The sequence below is a fragment of the Oncorhynchus kisutch genome, linkage group LG14 (assembly GCF_002021735.2).
Source record: "Oncorhynchus kisutch isolate 150728-3 linkage group LG14, Okis_V2, whole genome shotgun sequence".
NCBI classification, from domain to species: Eukaryota; Metazoa; Chordata; class Actinopteri; order Salmoniformes; family Salmonidae; genus Oncorhynchus; species Oncorhynchus kisutch.
This window is the reverse complement of record NC_034187.2, coordinates 55511428-55538862: the sequence shown is the minus strand read 5'-3', so window position 1 is coordinate 55538862 and position 27435 is coordinate 55511428. Positions and strand designations below refer to the sequence as shown.

The 27435-nt window shown below is 43.8% G+C and overlaps 1 protein-coding gene across 1 annotated transcript in view; it reads left to right on the top strand.

Annotated features, from left to right (window-relative positions):
- Window positions 1–9685: 9685 nt before the first annotated feature.
- The window catches only part of LOC109903624 (ETS domain-containing transcription factor ERF), a 28856-nt gene continuing 11106 nt past the window's right edge, over window positions 9686–27435 (top strand). Inside the window, exon 1 of the mRNA XM_020500445.2 lies at window positions 9686–10408. Coding sequence (XP_020356034.2) covers window positions 10387–10408 — 22 coding nt within the window. The 5' untranslated portion in view covers window positions 9686–10386. The remainder of the gene's footprint in view (window positions 10409–27435) is intronic.

Genomic DNA, 27435 nt, shown 5'->3' with positions numbered 1-27435 from the left:
TCTGATATCCAGAAGCTCTTTTTGGTCATAAGAGGCGGTAGCAGCAACATTATGTACAAAATAAGTTACAAACAATACAGATTTTTTAATTTAAAAAAAAATGTCACAGTTGGTTAGGAGCCCGTAAAACGGCAGCCATCCCCTCTAGCGCCATTATACATAATATTCAGACCCTTTGCTATGAGACTCGAAATTGAGTTCAGGTGAAACCTGTTTCCATTGATCATTCTTGAGATGTTTCTACAACTTGGTTGAAGTCCACCTGTGGTAAATTCAATTAATGGGACATGATTTAGAAAAGGCACATACCTGTCTATATAAGGTCTCACAGTTGACAGTGCATGTCAGAGCAAAAAACAATTGTCCGTAGAACTCTGAGACAGGATTGTGTCAAGGCACAGATCTGGGGAAGGGTACCAAAACATTTCTGCAGCATTGAAGGTCCCCAAGAACACAGTGGCCTTCATCATTCTTAAAAATGGAAGAAGTTTGGAACCACCAAGACTCTTCCTAGAGCTGGTAGCCCGGCCAAACTGAGCCATCGGGGGAGAAGAGCCTTGGTCAGGTAGGTGACCAAGAACCCAATGGTCACTCTGACAGAGCTCCTATGTAGATATGGAAGAAACTTCTATAAGGACAACCATCTCTGCAGCACTCCACCAATCAGGCCTTTATGGTAGAGTGGCCAGGCGGACGCCACTCCTCGGTAAAAGGCACATGACAGCCCGCTTGGAGTTTGGCGAAAGGCACCTAAAGGACTCTCAGACCATGTGAAATAAAGTTACCTGGTCTGATGAAACCAAGATTGAACTCTTTGGCCTGAATGACAAGCATCACGTCTGGAGGAAACCTGGCACCATCCCTTCAATGAAGCATGGTGGTGGCAGCATCATGCTGTGGGGATGTTTTTCAGTGACAGGGAACGGCGACTAGTCAGGATCAAGGGAAAGATGAAGGGAGCAAACTACAGAGAGATCCTTGATGAAAACCTGCTCCAGAGTGCCCGATGGAACATCTCTGGAGAGACCCGAAAATGGCTATACAGCGACGCTCCCAATCTAACCTGACAGAACTTGAGGGGATCTGTAGAGAAGAATGGGAGAAACTCCCCAAATACAGGTGTGCCAAGCTTGAAGGGTCATACCCAAGAAGACTCAAGGCTGTAATCCCTGCCAATGGTGCTTCCACAAAGTACTGAGTAAAAGGTCTGAATACTTATGTAAACGTAATTATTTAAGTGCACTGCAATGCACTGCATCTACCTCCATCACTCCAGTATCCCTGCACATGTACAGTTGAAGTCGGAAGTGTACATACACCTTAGCCAAATACATTTAAACTCAGTTTCACAATTCCTGACATTTAATCCTTGTAAAAATTCCCTGTTTTAGGATCACCACTTTATTTTAAGAATTTGAAATGGCAGAATAATTGTAGAGAGAATGATTTATTTCAGCTTTTATTTCTTTCATCACATTTCCAGTGGGTCAGAAGTTTACATACACTTAATTTGTATTTGGTAGCATTGCCTTTAAATTGTTTAACTTTTGTTTTGGGTAGCCTTCCACAAGCTTCCCACAATAAGTTGGGTGAATTTTGTCCCATTCCTCCTGACAGAGCTGGCGTAACTGAATCAGGTTTGTAGGCCTCCTTGCTCGCACATGCTTTTTCAGTTCTGCCCACAAATTTTCAATAGGTTTGAGGTCAGGGCTTTGTGATGGCCACTCCAATACCTTGACTTGGTTGTCCTTAAGCCATTTTGCCACACCTTTGGAAGTATGCTTTGAGTCATTGTTTATTTGGAAGACCCATTTGCGACCAAGCTTTAACTTCCTGACTGATGTCTTGAGATGTTGATTCAATATATCCACATAATTTCCCTTCCTCATGAAGCCATCTATTTTGTGAAGTGCACCAGACCCTCTTGCAGCAAAGCAAGATGCTGCCACCCCCGTGCTTCACGGTTGGAATGGTGTTTTTAGGCTTGCAAGTCTCCCCCTTTTCCCTCCTAACATAACGATGGTCATTATGGCCAAACAGTTCTATTTTTGTTTCATCAGACCAGAGGACATTTCTCCAAAAAGTCTTTGTCCCATGTGCAGCTGCAAACCGTAGTCTGGCTTTTTTTTATGGCGGTTTTGGAGCAGTGGCTTCTTCCTTGCTGAGTGTCCATTCAGGTTATGTCGATATAGGGCTTGTTTTACTGTGCATATAGATACTTTTGTACCCGCTTCCTCCAGCATCTTCACAAGGTCCTTTGCTGTTGTTCTGGGATTGAGTTGCACTTTTCGCACCAAAGTACGTTCATCTCTAGGAGACAGAACTGAGTGGTATGACGGCTGCGTGGTCCCATGGTGTTTATATTGTTTGTACAGATGAACGTGGTACCTTCAGGCATTTGGAAATTGCTCCCAAGGATGAACCAGACTTGGTGGAGGTCTACAATTATTTTTCCGAGGTCTTGGCTGATTTCTTTTGATTTTCCCATGATGTCAAGCAAAGAGGCACTGAGTTTGAAGGTAGGCCTACACAGGTACACCTCCAATTGACTCAACTTATGTCAATTAGCCTATCAGAAGCTTCTAAATCCATGACATCATTTTCTGTAATTTTCCAAGCTGTTTAAAAGGCACAGTAAACTTCTGACCCACTGGAATTGTGATACAGTGAATTATAAGTGAAATAATCTGTCTGTAAACAATTGTTGGAAAAATGACTTGTGTCATGCACAAAGTAGATGTACTAACCAACTTGCCAAAATTATAGTTTGTTAATTAACAAGAAATTTGTGGAGTGGTTGAAAAACAAGTTTTAATGACTCCAACCTAAGTGCATGTAAACTTCCGACTTCAACTGTAAATATTTCCTGTATATAGTGTGCTTACTTCCTTACGTTATTGTGTATAACAGCAAAACTGTTACCTCACCCTAGACAAGTTGGCTACTGGGGGTCACAGTTTCTTCACACTCTTTGGAGAAGGAATGGGACTGAGGGATGACAAGAATAATGGAGTATGGCTTGAGGTTTTGGATTGATAATAAGTATATGGAAACATATGATGCCAATGGCTGGTAGAAGAGAGGCAGAGATGCTTGGCACAGTGGTGGAGGACTGTTTTCGGCTACGTTACACTGTTCTGTTACTCTGGTGCTTGTGTAGGACAGCCTATGAAATGTCACCTACTACCCTTCAGTTTCCACACACAACCACTTAGAGGAAACAAGAACAGGGGAGGGAGAGACAGAGGGAGTGGGAGAAACGCGAAAGAGTTGGATGAAAAGAAACAGAAGGCCACCTACGATCCCTTGTTGTTCTCCACTTCAATTTCCCCTCCATCGGTTTCTTCAACGGCGCACATAACATCTCCTCTCCAACCCTACTCTTGGGTCTCATCAACTTTTTCTTTCTCCCTTAATCTCATTTATGTTCTCTCCCGGATCTCTAAAGAAATACTCCGATAACGAAAAGTCTGAAGGATCCTTCATTAGACCGAATAGAATGAGAGATGCAACTGAAGGCAATAAACAATTTCTCTGGTAGGAAACAGCCTATGTGGCATTGATATTAGTCCGAAAAATGTATTCTAGTCTCAATTGAGTACAAAGTGGAAATAGGATAACGTGGTCATAAAGTTAGTCTCGTTCAAAACAGAGAATTGCGAGATAATTAGGAAACAATTGTATGTCACGGAATGAAGGGTACCATAACAGTTTTTCTGAGTTGGGTTTAATTTAACCCTGCCCAATGCCCACAGCTGGTAGCACCCAAGTAATCATCAATTGCCCATGGTCAATTTGGTTTGACATTCGATATCCCTATGGAGCTAGTTAGGGACCATCAGTAAATGACACAATGCACATAGGACAATATTTTAAAATGTCAATAGCTCCAAATTTCAATGACTTTAAAACCTCAAATCAACAAAAAATTTTAGAAATGAACATACAAATATTGAAAGCATTTAATGAGACACCTAAAAGATGTGCAACATGAAAATATTGTCCCATTTACATTGTGTAATTTATTGAGTCGCTATCTATTCCCAGAGATAGGCTATCCAAAGTTAAACCAACTTTGCCATGGTCCCACATCAGTGGCTGAAGCTAACTGTTGAAGGAAGTTGGCTAGCTAGGCTACTTCCAGAAACAAGACCTGGTTAGACTGTTTCAAGTTATCTAGAAGGGTGAGTGACTGTAACTGTGTATTGTTTTGGCAGAGTGAAAGTACAATAGCTTCCCACATTTGAACCAAAGGAGGTGGGTGGGAGGAGCTTTTGGAGGACAGGCTCATTGTAATGGCTGGAATGGAATTAATGGAACGGTATCAAACATATGGAAACTACATGTTTGACTCCATTCCATTTATTCTATTCCAGCCATTACAATGAGCCTGTCCTCCTATAGCTCCTCCTACCAGCCTCCTCTGGTTCGAACAAACACACACACACAAATGAGAGACACCCATGTAAAAGCATGCCTCCAAAACCCAAATCTCATTCGCATTTCCTAATGGGGAGAATTGAAACCAAGACTAAATGAGGAAGTTCAGCCCCCCTTTTAGAGAAAGATCCAGCAGACTCCTTTGGTTCAGGTGCGGCAGGTAGCCTAATGGTCAGAGTGTTGGACTAGTAACCGAAAGGTTGCAAGATTGAATCCCTGAGCTGGCTAGGTAAAAATCTGTCGCTCTGCTCCTGTTCCTAGGCTGTCATTGAAAATAAGAATTTGTTCTTAACTGACTTGCCTAGTTAAATAAAGGTCAATTTATTTTATTTTAAACTATGACTGAAAAGGACAACAGGACATGTCGGTGATGCATTCAGGTTCAAATTGAGTCCACAATGTTGCACTAGCCAATATCTTACCATCAATACACAAAATATGCTGCTTTTCGACTGTTGCATGTGTATACTTACCCTTATGTTATACAAGGGCAATTGTGTTTTCATAGCTAGGGCTGACAGTAAGGACTTGTGAAGCGCACAATCAACAAAATCAAATCAATTTATATAGCCCTTTGTACATCAGCTGATATCTCAAAGTGCTGTACAGAAACCCAGCCTAAAACCCCAAACAGCAAGCAATGCAGGTGTAGAAGCACAGTGGCTAGGAAAAACTCCCTAGAAAGGCCAAAACCTAGGAAGAAACCTAGAGAGGAACCAGGCTATGAGGGGTGTGGCTGTGCCAGAAGAGTGGAGATTATAACATAACGTGGCCAAGATGTTCAAATGTTCATAAATGACCAGCATGGTCAAATAATAATAATCACTGTAGTTGTTGAGGGTGCAGCAAGTCAGCACCTCAGGAGTAAATGTCAGTTGGCTTTTCATATCCGATCATTAAGAGTCTCTATCACTCCTGCTGTCTCTAGAGAGTTGAAAAAAGCAGGTCTGGGACAGGTAGCACGTCCGGTGAACAGGTCAGGATTCCATAGCAGCAGGAAGAATAGTTGAAACAATCTCTGCATATTCAAAACAGTTGCTTTGTGAGAAGGTGCTAAAGTTCACAGTTAGCCATTGTTGTGTAAATGAAAGCTGAAAAATGGCCCCACCTGATTGATAGCAAGTCCACCGGAGCCATGGCCCAGAGAGACACAGATGCAGGGTTAATAAACAAATGTTGAGTTTGTTGATGCTTACTTTGATTTGGTGGTTTCTGATGCTATCCTGCTTTACAGGATAAACCAAGACTAAATGAAACCAAGACAATCTTGCAACCTTTCGGTCCCCTCTACCACACGGAACCCCACTAATCTACTGACGGAACGCAAGAGGTGGCTAACAACAGACCTCCATCCTATGCTAGCTTGCTACCGATGCCCTGGCTAGCTGTCTAAATCACCAACCAACCTCTCCACTCACCGGACCCTTTTGATCACTCGACTAAGCATGCCTCTCCTTAATGTCAATATGTCTTGTCCATTGCTGTTCTGGTTAGTGTTTATTGGCTTATTTCACTGTAGAGCCTCTAGTCCTGCTCACTATACCTTATCCAACCTATTAGTTCCACCACCCACACATGCAATGGCATCTCCTGGTTTCAACGATGTTTCTAGAGACAATATCTCTCTCTTCATCACTCAATACCTAGGTTTACCTCCACTGTATTCACATCCTACCATACATTTGTCTGTACATTATACCTTGATGCTATTTTATCGCCCCCAGAAACCTCCTTTTACTCTATGTTCCAGACGTTCTAGACGACCAATTCTCATAGCTTTTAGCCGTACCCTTATTCTACTCCTCCTATGTTCCTCTGGCGATGTAGAGGTGAATCCAGGCCCTGCAGTGCCTAGCTCCACTCCTATTCCCCAGGCGCTCTCTTTTGACGACTTCTGTAACCGTAATAGCCTTGGTTTCATGCATGTTAACATTAGAAGCCTCCTCCCTAAGTTTGTTCTATTCACTGCTTTAGCACACTCTGCCAACCTGGATGTTCTAGCTGTGTCTGAATCCTGGCTTAGGAAGACCACCAAAAATTCAGACATTTTAATTCCAAACTACAACATTTTCAGACAAGATAGAACTGCCAAAGGGGGCGGTGTTGCAATCTACTGCAAAGATAGCCTGCAGAGTTCTGTCCTACTATCCAGGTCTGTACCCAAACAATTTGAACTTCTACTTTTAAAAATCCACCTCTCTAAAAACAAGTCTCTCACCGTTGCCGCCTGCTATAGACCACCCTCTGCCCCCAGCTGTGCTCTGGACACCATATGTGAACTGATTGCCCCCCATCTATCTTCAGAGTTCGTGCTGCTAGGCGACCTAAACTGGAACATGCTTAACACCCCAGCCATCCTACAATCTAAACTTGATGCCCTCAATCTCACACAAATTATCAATGAACCTACCAGGTACCTCCCCAAAGCCTTAAACACGGGCACCCTCATAGATATCATCCTAACCAACTTCCCCTCTAAATACACCTCTGCTGTCTTCAACCAAGATCTCAGCGATCACTGCCTCATTGCCTGCATCCGTAATGGGTCAGCGGTCAAACGACCTCCACTCATCACTGTAAAACGCTCCCTGAAACACTTCTGCGAGCAGGCCTTTCTAATCGACCTGGCCGGGGTATCCTGGAAGGATATTGATCTCATCCCGTCAGTAGAGGATGCCTGGATATTTTTTTTAAATGCTTTCCTAACCATCTTAAATAAACATGCCCCATTCAAGAAATTTAGAACCAGGAACAGATATAGCCCTTGGTTCTCCCCAGACCTGACTGCCCTTAACCAACACAAAAACATCCTATGGCGTTCTGCATTAACATCGAACAGCCCCCGTGATATGCAGCTGTTCAGGGAAGCTAGAAACCATTATACACAGGCAGTTAGAAAAGCCAAGGCTAGCTTTTTCAAGCAGAAATTTGCTTCCTGCAACACTAACTCAAAAAAGTTCTGGGACACTGTAAAGTCCATGGAGAATAAGAACACCTCCTCCCAGCTGCCCACTGCACTGAAGATAGGAAACACTGTCACCACTGATAAATCCACCATAATTGAGAATTTCAATAAGCATTTTTCTACGGCTGGCCATGCTTTCCACCTGGCTACTCCTACCCCGGACAACAGCACTGCACCCCCAACAGCAACTCGCCCAAGCCTTCCCCATTTCTCCTTCTCCCAAATCCATTCAGCTGATGTTCTGAAAGAGCTGCAAAATCTGGACCCCTACAAATCAGCCGGGCTAGACAATCTGGACCCTTTCTTTCTAAAATTATCTGCCGAAATTGTTGCCACCCCTATTACTAGCCTGTTCAACCTCTCTTTCGTGTCGTCTGAGATTCCCAAAGATTGGAAAGCAGCTGCAGTCATCCCCCTCTTCAAAGGGGGGGACACTCTTGACCCAAACTGCTACAGACCTATATCTATCCTACCGTGCCTTTCTAAGGTCTTCGAAAGCCAAGTCAACAAACAGATTACCGACCATTTCGAATCTCACCATACCTTCTCTGCTATGCAATCTGGTTTCAGAGCTGGTCATGGGTGCACCTCAGCCACGCTCAAGGTCCTAAACGATATCTTAACCGCCATCGATAAGAAACATTACTGTGCAGCCGTATTCATTGATCTGGCCAAGGCTTTCGACTCTGTCAATCACCATATCCTCATCGGCAGACTCGACACTCTTGGTTTCTCAAATGATTGCCTCGCCTGGTTCACCAACTACTTCTCTGATAGAGTTCAGTGTGTCAAATCGGAGGGTCTGCTGTCCGGACCTCTGGCAGTCTCTATGGGGGTGCCACAGGGTTCAATTCTTGGACCGACTCTCTTCTCTGTATACATCAATGAGGTCGCTCTTGCTGCTGGTGAGTCCCTGGTCCACCTCTACGCAGACGACACCATTCTGTATACTTCCGGCCCTTCTTTGGACACTGTGTTAACAACCCTCCAGGCAAGCTTCAATGCAATACAACTCTCCTTCCGTGGCCTCCAATTGCTCTTAAATACAAGTAAAACTAAATGCATGCTCTTCAACCGATCGCTACCTGCACCTACCCGCCTGTCCAACATCACTACTCTGGACGGCTCTGACTTAGAATACGTGGACAACTACAAATACTTAGGTGTCTGGTTAGACTGTAAACTCTCCTTCCAGACCCATATCAAACATCTCCAATCCAAAGTTAAATCTAGAATTGGCTTCCTATTTCGCAACAAAGCATCCTTCACTCATGCTGCCAAACATACCCTTGTAAAACTGACCATCCTACCAATCCTCGACTTTGGCGACGTCATTTACAAAATAGCCTCCAATACCCTACTCAACAAATTGGATGCAGTCTATCACAGTGCAATCCGTTTTATCACCAAAGCCCCATATACTACCCACCATTGCGACCTGTACGCTCTCGTTGGCTGGCCCTCGCTTCATACTCGTCGCCAAACCCACTGGCTCCATGTCATCTACAAGACCCTGCTAGGTAAAGTCCCCCCTTATCTCAGCTCGCTGGTCACCATAGCATCTCCCACCTGTAGCACACGCTCCAGCAGGTATATCTCTCTAGTCACCCCCAAAACCAATTCTTTCTTTGGCCGCCTCTCCTTCCAGTTCTCTGCTGCCAATGACTGGAACGAACTACAAAAATCTCTGAAACTGGAAACACTTATCTCCCTCACTAGCTTTAAGCACCAACTGTCAGAGCAGCTCACAGATTACTGCACCTGTACATAGCCCACCTATAATTTAGCCCAAACAACTACCTCTTTCCCAACTGTATTTAATTTTTATTTATTTATTTATTTTGCTCCTTTGCACCCCATTATTTTTATTTCTACTTTGCACATTCTTCCATTGCAAAACTACCATTCCAGTATTTTACTTGCTATATTGTATTTACTTTGCCATCATGGCCTTTTTTGCCTTTACCTCCCTTCTCACCTCATTTGCTCACATTGTATATAGACTTGTTTATACTGCATTATTGACTGTATGTTTGTTTTTACTCCATGTGTAACTCTGTGTCGTTTTATCTGTCGAACTGCTTTGCTTTATCTTGGCCAGGTCGCAATTGTAAATGAGAACTTGTTCTCAACTTGCCTACCTGGTTAAATAAAGGTAGAATAAAATAAATAAAAATAAACAGGTGCACCACTTTGAAACCATATGTTTGCTTGACCAGTAAGTGGGAAGACTATAAAATAATCACTGATTATGATTTGACGCGGTTACATACTCGCGGCAAAACAGGATACACCAATTTACCGGCGGCGGGTCTCCACAGCAACGTCGCACCGTGTAGTGACGCCAAACAGGCGGATGGCAAGTAGGCGTATCTCCTTCCCAGGTCCGCGTGGGCGTCCCCGTGTGGTAGGGAGAGCGAAACACGACACCCCTAGAGAGGAAGGGGGGTAGAGAATACGGAGTGAGTGGAAAATGAAAAGTCTGTAGAAAGAGAAAGAAAAAAAACGTGGTTCCATACTATTCAGATTGAGATTTTTTCTTACGTTGTTTTGACTGCTGGAATGATGATATGGAAGATTCGACCATGCAACAATGTAACGCGGTTAAACTGATGAGCTAAATAATTAGAACCGAGTGTTACAAGGCATTCCCCCGCTATCGGCACGACGGACATAAAAGTTAAACGCCATTCAGCGCTCACGATTGGATTTATACAAAGCTAGAACACTTCGTCTCAACGATTTGTGAAAAAGAACACAAAAAAATACAACTTGGAGCTCAAAAGTAACTAGGGAACAGTAGGGGCCAGGGGTTTAGAGCGCTTGAGAACAGAGGGATTTAGGCTAAGCTTAGAAACGGAAAAGTTTTAAAGCAAACGAGAAATTTTGCAACATATCAAGAAGAACAACGAAGTCTGGGTGTCGGATACCAAGCGAGCTAGAAACCAAACGGGAAACTGTCTGAATTGACCAGAGTCACCATGAAAACCCCGGGGGATACGGGTAAGTTACGATAATGTTCGCGGACCAACTATTGTCCGAATGGAACTGTCTGACCCTGTTGTCCACTGGAAAGTGCTTGATACTTTATGGCGCTCGACTGGCACTTGTTATTGTTTCACGTAACAACACAACCTCACCTGGATACATTTGGTAAAGGCAAATGATGCACTTGTAATGATCTACCATTGGGTGATAAATGACCCATGGTTATCGTACTAATAACTCGGTGAGAACTCTATGTAATGAGACGTTGAAAATCCATACAAGCTATAGCACTAGGCTAGTTAGCTAACTAACGTTAGAATAGAATTGCCGCAATTTCCCACTCGAGTCCAGGCAGAGCTAGCTAGCTAACTTGTCAGGGAAAGTTTGAAGTAATTACGGAAAATCCGTTGCTCACACCACTTTCTATTTGTTAGCGAACAGTTCACTATATCGGTGTCTCTGATAGCGAAGTTTACATGGCTATTATTAGTCGAGGCAGTTAGCTAACCAACTTTAAAACTTCCACACTTTACTAGCTAACTAGCCAATTCGCCCAAAATGGACATTCCTGGCGAGTAACGTTAAGCAAGGTAACGTTAGCTATCAAACGGGCACTACTGACCTGTTGATGACTAAGAAAATAGACAAACTATTTTGTTTTTCTCCATTCGCTAATTAGCAACCAGGGATGTTAGTTGGGCATTGTAGGACACGCATTTGACATTTAGCCACTGCTTTTCAGCCCCATTTTCATTATCTTCAGCACAAAACCAGTGTCTACATATGTGTGAACTTTCCTACGTTTCAATTTAAAACATTAAACACTGAGTTTCCCAATGACCTGACCCAGATAGACATTTTTCAGATTTTGTAAATCAAAGATTTAAAATTTTTTCATTATACCCTGTGACGTCACAGAGAAGCCTTTTTTAGGACCTTTATCTTTTTAACCACAGATCATATAAACACGCAATTTTCAGATGTGTTGTCCTCCCTCATCTTAAACGTCAACGACCGCCGCTGTTAATTATTATATATTTTTTATTTATTTAACCAGGTAGGCTAGTTGAGAACAAGGTCTCATTTACAATTGCGTCCTGGCCAAGATAAAGCAGTGCGAGTTACACATGGGATAAACAAGTGTACAGTCAATAACACAATAGAAAAATCTGTATACACTGTGTGGAAATGAAGTAAGGAGGTATGAGGTAAGGACATACATAGGCCATAGTGAAGTAATTACAATTTAGCAATTAACACTGGAGTGATCGATGTGCAGAGGAGGATGTGCAAGTAGAAATACTGGTGTGCAAAAGAGCAGAAAAACAAATATAGGGATGAGGTAGTAGTTGGTTGGATGGGCTATTTACAGATGGGCTGCGTAGTGATCGGTAAGCTGCTCTGACAGCTGATGCTTAAAGTTAGTGAGGGAGATATAAGTCTCCAACTTTCCTTACGTTATGGTGCTGGATATAATGAATAAGGTTGAAAAGTGAATTGCCCTTTTAACTCAGGCACAACTTTTGGAAGTTCCATTAACTAGCTAGCTAGAGTAGCTAAGTTGTTGAATGCCAACGTTACATGTATCATGGGGGACATGCCTGTACAATACCATTGTCATTGGTCCAATATTTCTTGTGAGTGTGCCCTACATTTGGGAATATTTTGGCTAATCAAAAATGTTGCCAGCCAACAAACACTCGGCAATTGAACGTATTTGTATTATTCTTATTAATTGTTGAATCAATAGCAAAGTAGCTACTGTAGTCCCAGTCATTTGCAAATGACCTATGCCCTTTGTTTGTGGTTTACAAATGGGCCAATAGAAGTATATATGCAGGAACACCCTGAATTGCGGGCTGCAATCACACCCTTCTGCCTCCCTGAATAGGTCTAGTTCGCAAGATCGAGGCCATCTCTAGTTTAATACAAATTGGTGTGCCATGCATCATGTCACACGGCAAAGGGGTGGCAGGTAGACTAGTGGTTAGAGCGTTGGGCCAGTAACCACAAGGTTGCTAGATCGAATCCCCGTGCTGATAAGGTGGAAATCTGTCTTTCTGCCCCTGAACAAGGCACTGTTCCTAGGCCGTCATTGTAAATAAGAATTTGTTCTTAACTGACTTGCCTAGTTAAATAATAAATAAATAAAAATATTACACTACACACTGAGTATCAACGCAATATTACGAAGGTGTTTCTAAAGTTTGGTTTACTCACTGTATTTCAGAGCATGGTGCTATTTTTACCAGCCTATACAGTGCCTTGCTAAAGTATTTTCACACCACTTGACTTTTTCCACATTTTGTTGTTACTACCTGAATTTAAAGGATTCAATTGAGCTTTTTTTTGCCCCTGGCCTACACACAATACCCCGTAATGTTAAAGTGTAATTACACCGAACAAAAATAACATGCAACAATTTAAGATTTTACAGTTCACATGAGGAAATCAGTCAATTGAAATAAATGAATTAGTGGATTTCACATGACTGGGAATGCAGGTATGCATCTGTTGATCAGTTGCCTTTAAAAAAAGAAAAGAAAGCTAGGGTTGTGGATCAGAAAACCAGTCAGTTTCTGGTGTGACCACCATTTGCCTCATGCAGCGAGACACATGTCCTTCGCATAGAGTTTATCAGGCAGTTGATTGTTGCCTGTGGAATGTTGTCCCATTCCTCTTCAATGGCAGTGCGAAGTTTCTGGATACTGGCGGGAACTGGAACACGCTGTCGTACACGGCGAAACATGCTCAATGGGTGACATGTCTGTTGAGTATGCAGGCCAAGGAAGAACAGACATTTTCAGCATCCAGGAATTGTGTACAGATCCTTGCGACATGGGACCATGCATGTGGTGATGGCGACGGATGAATGGCACGACAATAGGCCTCAGGATCTCATCAAAGTATCTCTGTGCATTCAAATTGCCACTGATAAAATGCAATTGTGTTCGTTGTCCGTAGCTTATGCCGGCCCATACCATAATCTTACGGCCACCATAGCGCACTCTGTTCATAACGTTGACATCAGCAAACCGCTCGCCCACATGGTAGCATACTCTGTCTGCCATCTGCCCGGCACAGTTGAAACCAGGATTCATCTGTGAAGAGCATACTTCTCTAGCATGCTTGTGGCTATCGATGGTGAGCAATTGCTCACTGAAGTCGGCTACAACACCGAACTTTAGTCAGGCCAAGACCCTGGTAAGGATAACGAGTTTCTGACAGTTTATTAACAATTATTTGGTTGGGCAAACCCACGGTTTCATCAGCTGTCCCTGTGGCTGGTCTCCCACAGATGAAGAAGCTGGATTTGGAGGTCCTGGGCTGGTGTGGTTACACATGGTCTGCGATTGTGAGGCCTGTTGGACGTATTGCCAAATTCTCTAAAACAAAGTTGGTAGAGAAATTAACATAAAATTCTCTGGCAACAGCTCTGGTGGACATTCCTTCAGTCAGCATGCCAATTGCATGTTCCCTCAACTTGAGACATCTGTGGCATTGTGTCCTGTGACAAAACATGCAAATTTTAGAGTTGTCATTTGTCCCCAGCACAAGGTGCACATGTGTAATCATTATTATTCAATCAGCTTCTTGACATGACACACCTGTCAGGTGGATCGATTATCTTGGCAAAGGAGAAATGCTCACTAACAGGTATGTAATCAAATTTGTGCGCAAAATCTGAAAAGAGTTATGTGCGTCTAGAACACTTCTGGGATCATTTATTTCAGAAACATGGGACTAACATTTAGCATTTTTATATTTTTGTTCTGTCTATGTTTTTCCAAATTAATTAAAGCTGAAATGTCTTGAGTCAATAAGTGTTCAACCCCTTTTGTTATGGCAAGCCTAAATAAGTTCAGGACAAAACATTTGCGTAACAACTCACATGCGTTGCATGGATTGACTCTGTGTGCAATAATAGTGTTTAACATGATTTTTGAAAGACTACCTCATCTCTGTATCCCACACATACAATTATCTGTAAGGTCCCTCAGTTGAGCAGGGAATTTCAAAAACTGATTCAACCACGAAGACTGGAGAATTTCCAATGCCTCGCAAAGAAAGGAACCTATTGGTAGATGGGTCAACATTTTTAAAAGCAGACATTGAATATCCCTTTGAGCATGGTGAAGTTAAATGACTCTTAGGATGGTGTATTAATACACACAGTCACTACAAAGATACAGGTGTCCTTCCTAACTCAGTTGCCGGAGAGCAAGGGAAGCCGCTCCGGGATTTCACCAAGAGGCCAATGGTGACTTTAAAACAGTTAGAGTTTAATGGCAGTGATAGGAGAACTGAGGATGCATCAACATTGTAGTTACCCCACAACGTAATTGACGGAGTGAAAAGGAAGCCTGCACAGAAAAAAAATATTCCAAAACATGCATCCTGTTTGCAGCAAGGCACTAACGTAATACTGCAAAATAATGTGGCAAAGCAATTAACGTTTTATCCTGAATACAAAGTGTTATGCTTCGGGCAAATCCAATACCACACATACTTGTGGCTGCATCATGTTACGGGTATGCATGTAATCATTCAGGAGTTTTTCCAGGATAAAAAAAAATAACTGAATGGAGCTAAGCACAGGCAATATCCTAGAGGAAAATGTGTTTGTCTGCTTTCCACCAGACATTGGGAGATTAATTCACCTTTTCGGCAGACAACCTAAAACACAAGGCCAAATGTACACTCGAGGTTCTTACCAAGAAGACATTGAATGTTCCTGAGTGGCTGAGTTAACAGTTTTGACTTATATCTATGGCAAGACCTGAAAATGGTTGTCTAGCAATGATCAACAACCATTTGACAGAGCTTGAAGAATTTTGAAAAGAATAATGGGTAAATGTTGCACAATCCAAGTCTGGAACGTTATTAGAGACTTACCCAGAAAGACTTGCAGCTGTAATCGCTGCCAAAGGTGACTCTAACATGTATTGACTCGGGGTGTTGAAAACCTATCTAATCCAGATATATTAGCTGGTGTTTTTTGTGTTTAAATTCTAACATTTGTAAAAAAAAAAATCTTCCACCTTTACAGAGTATTTTGTGTAGATCATTGACAGAAAATTACTTTAATTCATTTTAATCCCACATTGTAACACCACAACATGTGGAAAAGGTGACTAATGGGATGTGGGAACTGGGGAAACTAAAGGGTGAGGTAAAATGTGGATTTTGTTTTCATACACCAAATGTTATTCTTGCCTTGGGCCTTCAGTCAGCACCCCACCCAGGTACCTCTATTGTGCAGGATTCCAGGTATCTCTTACTACCTCTGAAAAGAAAGATTGCAGGAGGAGCAGTTGTACATCCCCCAGGGCAGATTTAGTGTTCCTAAGTAGTTTCATGGCGTGCACTCTGCAATCCACCCATTGGTTCAAATAGTTCCTGAATGCGTCACATTTTGGGAATCCATCTTGTAGGCTCAGCCACTGTTCTCCCACATCTGTGTCCCAACTCCGCTGTCTAAAAACTGGGTCATTATTAGGGCTGACCCCATTTAGTCGACTGGTCGATAGGCTGTCGGTTGACCAAGAGTCCTTTAGCTGAGCAGCAGCAAAAAAAATAATCCTGGTGTACAAGACACCTGTCTGGTTCGTGCCTGTCTGTTTGGACTAATCCATTGTGGAGGCCATGGCACAGTCCATCCAGTCGAAGAAGACATTTGCTATGGAAATTGTATATGGTTATATTATGTAAGAACAATTGTGCAACAAATAAGATGATTTTATAACAAATGCGCCTTCTCCTGCGTTGGATAATGGTCGATGTCTGGAGTTCTGAAGTTCTTCCTAGACCATGTTGCTATGTGCATATTAGAACAGTTAGCCAGCATATTAGTATTGAGAACAACGCGGCAGAGGCAACAGCGGGGTCGGATGAAAAAAATTATGTCCAGGGCTGTTGTCTAAGAAAAATGAGGAGAGAAGAAACTCCAACATATAATCAATAACCTAACTTTTTAAATGTGCCTGGCTTTATAAATCATATCTACATAAATAATACAGATTCTGCTTCTGTTTGAGTGTTTGTTTAGTAGCCTACTGATTCCATGAGCACCAAGCCTCAGGCAACCACAACATGAAAAAGTTGCTGGATCAAATCCCAGAGCTGACAAGGTAAAAAATATGTCGTTCTGCCCCTGAGCAAGGCAGTTAACCCACTGTTCTGCGGCGCCAAAGACGTGGATGTCGATTTAAGGCAGCCCTCTGTGGTTGGGTTAAATGCAGAATACACATTTCAGTTGAATGCATTCGGTTGTTTAACTGACCAGGTATCCCCATTTCCCTTTTTAATCTATGCTATGCTGTAATAAAGGCTTAACACTTTTTATTTTTTTAAAACATTTTATTTTCATTAGACCAGCCTCTCTGGTATTATTTATAATTTATTTAGTATTTGCGCTGTTCCAAATTGTCAGAACTTAAATTTTGAATAATAATGATGATGATGATGATAACCCTCCTTTTTCCTTGATCTCGTTATTGTTATTATTATGGTCATCGTTATAATAATAAGTCATGTCGTTATCATTAGTAGGTATAGTATCCTTGTATAACCACCATTAAGCTGTAGGCTTATGAGCAAATTCTGTTTAATACCGGAACTTACTAGGGTGCATATTTCAATACGCATGTGGGCTACTGTATCAATCATTTATTTGTTAATGTCATCACACAGCATAGGAGTCATTCACGATTTGAAATGCAATCCAAGCGTTTTAGTTTTAAAATAAAATAAAGTGACCATTTGAATAATTTGCGTCAACAACATATAGGCCTAAACCATTCCGTTTTTGGAAATTGCATACATGAATAAATGCAACTGTTTTTACTCTTTGCTGTAATAAATGCTTTATAAAAAATAAAAAAAACATTACCACACTCTTATAAGCTTATTTATTTAGAGTTGTTTACTTTGTTCCAAACAGCCGGGGAAAGTATTGTACTCTAACGGCACCTGTTTGGTACACATAATATCCATGCAGCTGCTTGCTCCTTACCTACCTTCTCTTTCTTCATCTCCATATTTTCCACAACTAGTCACATTTATTCCACGTATCCTTTATCTCCTGAGCAACCAGTAAACATTCCCCTGTTTTCGAGTTTGTTACATCCTCTCCATCCAATTTGCTGTCATGTGTTAGTGTTTACGGTTACCCGTTTATTAATGTAATTATGATATGCCATAGGTCCGGCCCTATTGGTCATGTGCATACGATGCATACATGTGTCACGTAACGAGAGCAAGGGTTGAGGGAATAGGGAATGTTATTCCTAAACAAATGTTTTTCCTATGTTATGTTGCAACTTCAGCAACACGGACAGTGCGATACACACTGATGTTCTGTGGTGGTCGCTACAGCAGGGAGGAGAGGGAGACAACAGGTGCTTGTTAAAAAATTAAAAATGTACACAGCGTAGCAAGTCTGAGCCGGGCCCCGCAGAATCAAATCAATTGTGGTCAAACTCCCTCTAGTCATTTGTGTCTTTTTAATTATTCCATCAAACAGTTCGCTTAAAGCATCAGACAAGCTCAGTGCATATAGTTGATTTGATTTAAACACATAGGATGTGTCTATATATGGAAAAATACACGTTTTAAAATTTCTACCAATCAATTGGTTCAAAGAACAGACTCTTGGTCGAACAATATATTTTTTTAGTTGGAGACAGCCCTAGTCATTGTGCCATATGGGAGTCACTTTATGCTACTCTGTGTTAATATTGTAATGTAGACTTATGCCAACATTCCAGGAAATATTGTTAGTGTGATAAATATATATATCTTTTTTATCTCAATAGGCGACTGTATTCAGGCACATGTTTATGTTGTAGATTATGTAATGTCATATCCACATAGACTGAAGTCTGTTTAATTCGGAACATTGCGTGCTCCTGGCTGACTGGCCCAGGTCAAACAGCGCAAAGGTGCCTTGTCAACTGCACTGGGAGTCCAGTTAAATGGGTCACACTGCTCCCATCCTGGTAGGGCGCGAGTGGAGTCTGGCCCGCTAGCTCCAATTTTCCACTTGTGTTACTCATTATGTCAACCCGCCATGTAAGACATCACAGCTGTAGCCGGGCACTTTTTGTTGTCTTCTGTGTGCGAAGTGAAAGGACCCATACATGAGCAATTAGCCTGCACAGGGTGCTCATGTTTGTCAGTGGGAATATTCAACATGGTTCCTGTCTGCATTTTTAAACATGACTGTCAGGAAAGCAAATTAGTAAGCATAGTGGATTGAATTAGGCCTAGGCTAATAGCATATCCCCAATATGTTGGCTAGGCCTAACTGGCCAAGTAACAGATGAAGGTTGTGGAAAACCCCTAATTAACAGGTTATGACTGTCATCAGACTTCAAGTGTCTGATTGACAACCTGCACCATCTCAAGTGAACTCCGTATTCTGACCCGTGATGACGACGCGTAGGAAGATTTTTGTTGTTGTTGCCTGGAACTGTGCTTTGGTTATAGCTCACACACACCAAGCCCAGGTAATGCAGGTCAAACAAAAGCACACACCACATAGTCCATTACCCACTGACTGACTACAGCAGAGTATGTGTACTACTACAGTAGGGTTGCTCCCCCTCCCGGCTCCGTGGTTGAAAGGGCTCCTGCAGTGTAGATGAAACGCCAGGGTAGCCCAAGTGGAACCAAATAATAGTTGGGCCGCTGAGCAGATAACATGTCAGGTGTTTTCGAGGTTCCGCCTTCTACACAAATTCACAAACTCAGAGCTTGATGTGACCCATCAATTTTAAGTCAACTTGCGTACATTTTACTCTGGGAGAGGGAGCATTTCTTTCTAGAATGTCATGAATACTTAGGCTTATATGGTGGGCTTTTCTCCCCCATTTGAAATCTGAACAGACTTTATTTTAAATATATTTTTTGCTTTCAAATCTAGTCCTTTGGTCTTTAACTAAAAATGTTAAAGTTTTAAGTGTAACCTAAATTAAACAGGCATAATCAGAGCAAGATTAACATTGTGAAGTACTATACCACACACTTGAACCTCTCTGGGATATGTGGGACGCTAGTGTCCCACCTGGCCAAAAGGCAGAGCACCAAATTCAAATAAATTACTATAAAAATCTAACTTTCATTAAATCACAGCTAATTAAAGCTACACTTGTTGTGAATCCAGCCAACGTGTCAGATTTCAAAAAGGATTTTCGGGGCAAACACAAACGATGCTATTATCTGAGGATAGCACCATAGTAAACAAAGAGAAACCATATTTCAACCCTGCAGGTGCGACACAAAACATAGAATAAAAATATAATTCATGCCTTACCTTTGAGCTTCTTTTGTTGGCACTCCAATATGTCCCATAAACATCACAAATGGTCCTTTTGTTCGATTAATTCCGTCCATATATATCCAAAATGTCTATTTATTTGGCGCATTTGATCCAGAAAAACACTGGTTCCAACTTGCTCAATGTGACTACAAAATATCTCAAAAGTTACCTGTAAACTTTGCCAAAACATTTCAAACTACTTTTGTAATTCAACTTGAGGTATTTTTTTATGTAAATAATCGATAAAATTGAAGACGTGATGATCTGTGTTCAATATAGGAAGAAAACAAACTGAAGCATGCTTTCTGGTCACGTGCCTCTATCTAACAGTACACTTCAAGTGACCCTTGTTCAAGATGGCCCTCTTTCAAGATGGCCGCACTTCTTCATTACACAAAGGAATAACCTCAACCAATTTCTAAAGACTGTTGACATCCAGTGGAAGCGATAGGAACTGCAAGAAGGTCCCTTAGAAATCTGGATTCCCAGTGAAAACCCATTGAAAAGAGTGACCTCAAACAAACAAAAAAGAATCGGAATGGTTTGTCCTCGGTTTCGCTTGCTAAATAAGTTCTGTTGTACTCACAGACTTGATTCAAACAGTTTTTTAGAAACTTCCGAGTGTTTTCTATCCAAATCTACTAATAATATGCATATCTTATCTTCTGGGGATGAGTAGCAGGCAGTTGAATTTGTGCATGCATGCATTTCATCCGGCCGTGAAAATACTGCTAAAATAAGTTAACAGAACACCTTTTCTAGTACACTATTTGTTTTAATGTCAAAGGACTGCATTTGGACACCATTAACACCATCGCATCATTCATCCATGGCAATCTTTGTCCCCCAAGCTGTCAATAGTGCTGGTTGCTCTGTCCTGTGGCTTGTGGACGTAGAGGAGCACAATGGGTATTTTTTTTATGTCTGCACACGCCCTGAATTTGGTGGGAACCCCAAGGTTTTGTCTCGCCTGTGTCTGTCAGAACTCTCTCTGGATCCTTGTGGCTTTGGCTTTTCCACTTGTGTGTGTGTGTGGTCGTGTGTTTTACTTCAAACTAATGTTTGTGTTAGTGGTGTACTCTCAGTGAGATTCTGTAGCACGTTTCCTTGAACACAAGCCTGTGTGAAGGCTGGACTGGTGAGAACACAGCAGTGTGGACTCCATCCTTTCTCACGCTACTTCGCACAAACTTGACAGCTTGCACCCGATTCTTCACCAGAAGCAAGATCAAAGCGTGTAAGGTGTGAGGAAGGAGAAAGCAGAAGGGGTGGTCATTTTACGGGACGCTACAGAACAGAAGGGAATCTTAGCCTTGTTCCCGTTAGTCTTCAAATGGTTCCATCTTATCAGGGGAGGTTTAAAACTCCCTCGGTATGTTTGTTTTTCTCCCCGTCTCCTCTCCAGTTGGTAAGCTTTACAGCCAGAGACCACAGCTCAGAGTTAATTCAGCAGAACATTTGTTCTTTTACCTGACGAGTGAGAACCCCCAGAATGTCACGAAGGCCACCCCCCGCCCCCTTTTTTTATTTTAAGATCAATTATGTTACTTCTATCAGACCGCCTCTACTTACTATATATAGAGGGGGAGTGATGATTTACTCTCCGTTTTGTATTGTGCTCTGCTGAACACACACACACACACTCACATGGCAGTTTATTACCGGGCCGGATCCCCCACATAGCAGTTAAATGGCTGAATGTGTTGTATTGCCCACACAGACAAATGCAGCACACTCTTTCTCAATTCTCACGCTAGTGCTGATGCTGGTTGCCATCTTTGTGGCGTGCCACATTGGCTCCCTCTATTTTTATGCACAAAATGTAGTCTCGGTGAAGGATCCCGCGTTAATGCAGAAGGGCTTAGATTAAACCAAATGAGGAAAATGTGAACACTGAGATGATTCAAATTGTCACCTTCAGGGGTAGTGTTTTTGCATACAGCCGATCATCAATCACACTCAAGTAGATAACAAAACAAGTATAATAATATTTAACCTTCTATTTAGCTAGGCAAGTCAGTTAAGATCAAATTGTTATTTACAATGATGGCCTACCGCTGTAGCTGTGTTGCATGTCCCACTAAAATAAACAATGTAGCCTTCCTAAAGTTTGATTCGCACACAGCCTACATTCAGGGCCGGCACAGTTACCGTATAACTGCGTAACCGGCGCATACGGATGAAGACCATCGCAAAATAAATAACCATCAAAAAAATGTATAAAACAAATGTGGTGTGTGTGTGTGTGTCTGTACGAACAGCTGACTAAAGACGGGGCGGCCGGGCAGTCGTGAGGTCGAGTTAGTTTCTGCTGAAATATGGACTGTACACATTCCAGTAGCCTGTATGCAGGCTACCTAAAACCGATTGGTGTAAACATCATTAATGATGCCCTGCTATTGAACACTGCTCTGAAATTACAGCAAAATGCTCCCATGTAGCCTAATCTGTTGAGGTATTTGTATCGAGTCAATTTGAAGCTAGTTATTGATTACGAGAGGTCTGAGTGGAAGCATGTAGAGTACTGCCACCATGACTACTATTACTTATGACTATGAAGACCTTTGGTCTCCATGGAAAGATGGAAAATGAAAGATGCATTAGCCGTCAGTGAAGGAATTGGCAGCGTCAGCCCTGACTGATTCATCTCGCTCCATTGGTTTGGTGTTTTATTCTGGGCTGTGGCGACAGCCGTCGGTTAGGGGAGGGAGCCCTGATGTCGACTGTGCGCTAATCCCACAGCTGGAGCCACCAAGTTGTCGTCAGCCGCTGTCTGAACAAAAATGAAAGTAAAGACTGTCTGGAGACCTAACCACAACACAGATTCCCCCTGTTTAGAACATTCTATCTGTTTCTCTGACTTTTACTCCCCCATCCCCATTTCTAGTCCCCCGGTCCACTGCCTGTAGCCCCCCTGGTCCACTGCCTGTAGCCCCCCTGGTCCACTTTATTTACCCTTAACGTTTCCTGGATCTCCTGCTCTGTCTTGGCCTACTACGTCTTGATCTTTCTCTCACTGACTTTCTGAATGTCTCAGTGTCCATGTTAGCTCTTGGCCTTCTCTTCCATGTCACCTTTCTCCTGCTCCGTTTGCTCTTACTTTTCCAGAATCTCTCTCATCATCCAGCAAGTCTTGGTGTTTTTGCGAACTCACAGACGTGAGATTTCATACCTTGCCGAGTGAAGTTTTGTAGCGTGCCCTGTCTGAGGATTTGAACAGACCGATCTGGCTTAGAAGAAGCCAGACACGGCTGTGGTCTACAGAGGCCAAAGCCCCGTCTGTCTCCAACAGAGCACAGGCCATACCTCTAATCTGTGCTGCCTGGATGCCCCTGAGTTCAGAAGTCGACTTTAGTGCACCATATCATGAATCTCCCTCCTTGGCGGAATGATACAGAATAAGAATCTGAGCACAGCCAGGAGATGGTGTGTCTCAAATAATAGAACAAATACCAGAGGAGCAGGGGGTAAGATATAACAAACTGACATGAGTTAAGACAATGGAACTCGCTTGCATTTCTCCCCATGGTGTGATTGCCAGGCCCCTGTACCACCACCAATAACCTGGGGCCCAGACGACTGTCTCCGTCTTTGTCACCCACAGGGGACTGAAAGGGCCAACTCTGCAAACAGGCCAATCTGGGTCCACCCCGCTGGGAGGCTGTCTGGGCAGACCAGTCAGAACCCGCCTTCAGACCACTGCCCTCTGGATTGGCCCATTTCCATGTCACAGCCAGGATGCTTGTCTATGAGACAAAGCCAATCAGAGCTGACTTCTTTCAACAGCATTCCCCACAGTGTCTGTGGTAGGCCTGATCACCGACAACAATGAGCCTGCCTATAGGGAGGATGTCAGAGACCTGGCAGTGTGGTGCCAGGACAACAACCTCTCCCTTAACATGATCAAGACAAAGGAGCTAATTGTGGACTACAGGAAAAGAAGGGCTGAGCACGCCCCCATTCACATCGATGGGGCTGTAGTGGAGCAGGTTGAGAGCTTCCTTGGTGTCCACATCGCCAACAAACTATCACAGTCCAAACACATGAAGAGGGCACGACAATACCTATTCCCCCTCATGAGACTGAAAAGATTTGTCATAGGTCCTCAGATCCTCAAACAGTTCTACAGCTGCATCATCGAGAGCATTCTGACTGGTAGCATCACTGCCTGGTACGGCAATTCCTCGGCATCTGACCGCAAGGCGCTACAGAGGGTAGTGCGTACGGCCCAGTACATTACTGGGGCCAAGCTTCCGCCCATCCAGGACCTTGATAACTGGCCGTGTCAGGGGAAGGCCCTAAAAGTGTCAGACTCCAGCCACCCTAGTCAGGCTGTACCGGAGCACCTATGTCCAAATGGCTCCTGAACAGCTTCTACCTCCAAGCCATAAGACTGCTGAACAATTCATCAAATGGCCACCTGGACTATTTGCCCCTTTTTTTTTTTTTTTACTCTGTTGCTACTCACTGTTTATCTATACATAGTCACTTTACCCCTACTGACATGTACATATTACCTCGACTAACCTGTACCACTGCACATTGACTCGATACCGGTACCCCCTGTATATAGCCTCTTTATTGTTACTTACATTTTAAAATTTAAAAAAAAATGTTTAACTTTAGTTTTAGAAAATATTTTCTCAACCAACAATGCGGTTTTAAGAACAAAAAAATAGTTAAGGGGTTTGTAAGTAAGCATTTCACGGTAAGGTCTACTACACCTGTTGTTTTCGGCGCATGTAACAAATAACATTTGATTTGATTCTCGAGGTAGTGGGGATTTAGACAAATACACGGTCGTCCTCTCACTTGGGCCGGACCTGATTTGGTCTTGCAAATGACCCTCTTAGTACAAGCCCAGAGCATGGTGGAAAAAGCCTGCACTGAGCCAGGCTTACCCAGCCGACAATCCTCCATGTCCCCTCTGATCGCTTCCAGGACCTCCAGGTCACTGGCTCTCCTCTCTACGAAGTCACATGGTTCATCGTTGGGATGATGAGGCTTAGATTAAGCGTGTGCAAATACCTCTCTAAGTGTTCTTTTTGTGTTGCTATTCTACCATTCCCTCAACACTAGAACTGCTCGGCATCGGGTGACACCCCAGTGTTCAATCGATTTTATTCTTGGAATGCCTTTGTTACAACTATGAAACGGAAAGCATATGTGTTGGAACGCGGTAACAGTTTTTATTTATTTTTATTTACGATAACAAAAAAAGGCTCCATACCGCTAAGACGCCTGGTCAAATGATGACCTCAGTAGCCTAAACATCATGATAAGCGCCAAGTGTGCTCGGTAAATCGTGCAAATCCGCACAAAAGCAATACTGGCATTTCTAATGAATGTGTCTATCACAACAGTGAACTTTTCAATGTTTTTCAGCCAATTGGAGCATCTTCACACAATGGCATCAGTTGACAGTTGTCACATAAACAACAAAAGCTGGTGAGCGCTTTACGGATGTTAGTTTTTTTCCCTTAAGATGTAGCGCCTACCCTCTCAATTACATGTTGTGCTGTCAATTGGGCCATAGCATTGTCACCGGCGGGTTCTATCCAAACAGTGCCGTCCCTTCCTCTCTCCTGTCTCTGTGTTTTCATTTGGTGGTGGTGCGGGCACGTGTACCGTTCTGGCTATTTTTTACATTTTGGGGAGCTTAGGCCTCGGGAGGTGTCGGTTCAGGCTGAGAATAAGAAGACAAATCATCAGGTGTCATGATTCATTTCTTTCCTACCATCTGAGTGTTTACATTGAGATTTTCTAGCAACCCTAATGCAGCATGTTGCATCCATTCGTCTTGGTCTTCTTGCCATTTGTACATTACTCACGCTCTCACTGTGTACTCCGAATAGACCGATTTTAAAACGGCTTAGATTCGGTGGACTGATAACGGGTGCATACCATTTTGAGGTAGACCGATTCAACAGAATGGCCCGCCCTGCTCATTCACAATTTGGTGACTACATAATTATGTCGTTCGCTTGCCCTCGCTCATCAACTCACCCATTCTCCTCCTTTCTCATTCATCATACTTCAATTATTTAATCTGTTGTGAAATCATTTTCGGTGTAGTTCAGGTTTTAGACCACTATCAGGGTGATTATCAGCTCGGCACGGCATCTTCAACTCTCGGGAGGAGAGGAGCAGGCCCTACTGTCGGGAAGAGAGGAGCAGGCCCTACTGTCGGGAAGAGAGGAGCAGGCCCTACTGTCGGAAGGAGAGGAGCAGGCCCTACTGTCGGGAGGAGAGGAGCAGGCCCTACTGTCGGGAGGAGAGGAGCGGGCCCTACTGTCGGGAGGAGAGGAGCGGGCCCTACTGTCGGGAGGAGAGGAGCGGGCCCTACTGTCGGGAGGAGAGGAGCGGGCCCTACTGTCGGGAGGAGAGGAGCGGGCCCTACTGTCGGGAGGAGAGGAGCGGGCCCTACTGTCGGGAGGAGCGGAGCGGGCCCTACTGTCGGGAGGAGCGGAGCGGGCCCTACTGTCGGGAGGAGCGGAGCGGGCCCTACTGTCGGGAGGAGCGGAGCGGGCCCTACTGTCGGGAGGAGCGGAGCGGGCCCTACTGTCGGGAGGAGAGGAGCGGGCCCTACTGTCGGGAGGAGAGGAGCGGGCCCTACTGTCGGGAGGAGAGGAGCGGGCCCTACTGTCGGGAGGAGAGGAGCGGGCCCTACTGTCGGGAGGAGAGGAGCGGGCCCTACTGTCGGGAGGAGAGGAGCGGGCCCTACTGTCGGGAGGAGAGGAGCGGGCCCTACTGTCGGGAGGAGAGGAGCGGGCCCTACTGTCGGGAGGAGAGGAGCGGGCCCTACTGTCGGGAGGAGAGGAGCGGGCCCTACTGTCGGGAGGAGAGGAGCGGGCCCTACTGTCGGGAGGAGAGGAGCGGGCCCTACTGTCGGGAGGAGAGGAGCGGGCCCTACTGTCGGGAGGAGAGGAGCGGGCCCTACTGTCGGGAGGAGAGGAGCGGGCCCTACTGTCGGGAGGAGCGGAGCGGGCCCTACTGTCGGGAGGAGCGGAGCGGGCCCTACTGTCGGGAGGAGCGGAGCGGGCCCTACTGTCGGGAGGAGAGGAGCGGGCCCTACTGTCGGGAGGAGAGGAGCGGGCCCTACTGTCGGGAGGAGAGGAGCGGGCCCTACTGTCGGGAGGAGAGGAGCGGGCCCTACTGTCGGGAGGAGAGGAGCGGGCCCTACTCTCGGGAGGAGAGGAGCTGGCCCTACTGTCGGGTAAAGGAGGGACAAAGGGAAAACCATTCACAAAATGACATTCCCTCCTAAAACTGGTTACCTTCAATTATGTTTGTGATATTACGATTCTAACAATGGTGTGTTATATAGACTTATCTTAGGAAAAGTCGAGGACAGAGTGGGGCATGCCTTTAAAAATGGCAGTTATACTTTAAAAACCCTTTATTTTATTTCTATTTGTGAGCAGTCCAAATGACTGTTTTAGCGGTTCCAGTGTTAAGGGTCAAGCCTGGTCAAACAATTCCTACTCAGATCTTCAAATTGGTTGAGGTTTACCAAATACTTTTATAGTGAATTATGAGTTCTGTTTTAGTTGCTAATAATATACGCACAAATCAAGTTATTATGGAGATCAACACAACTCCATTTCCTAACCTCAGGTCTCCAAGACTAGTATTTAGGACGTCTGTCCCAGGGATCTATTGCTGAGGGTGGAGACTGAGCAGAGCCTGCACAGGCGTGCTCATAAACACTGGCTCCGAG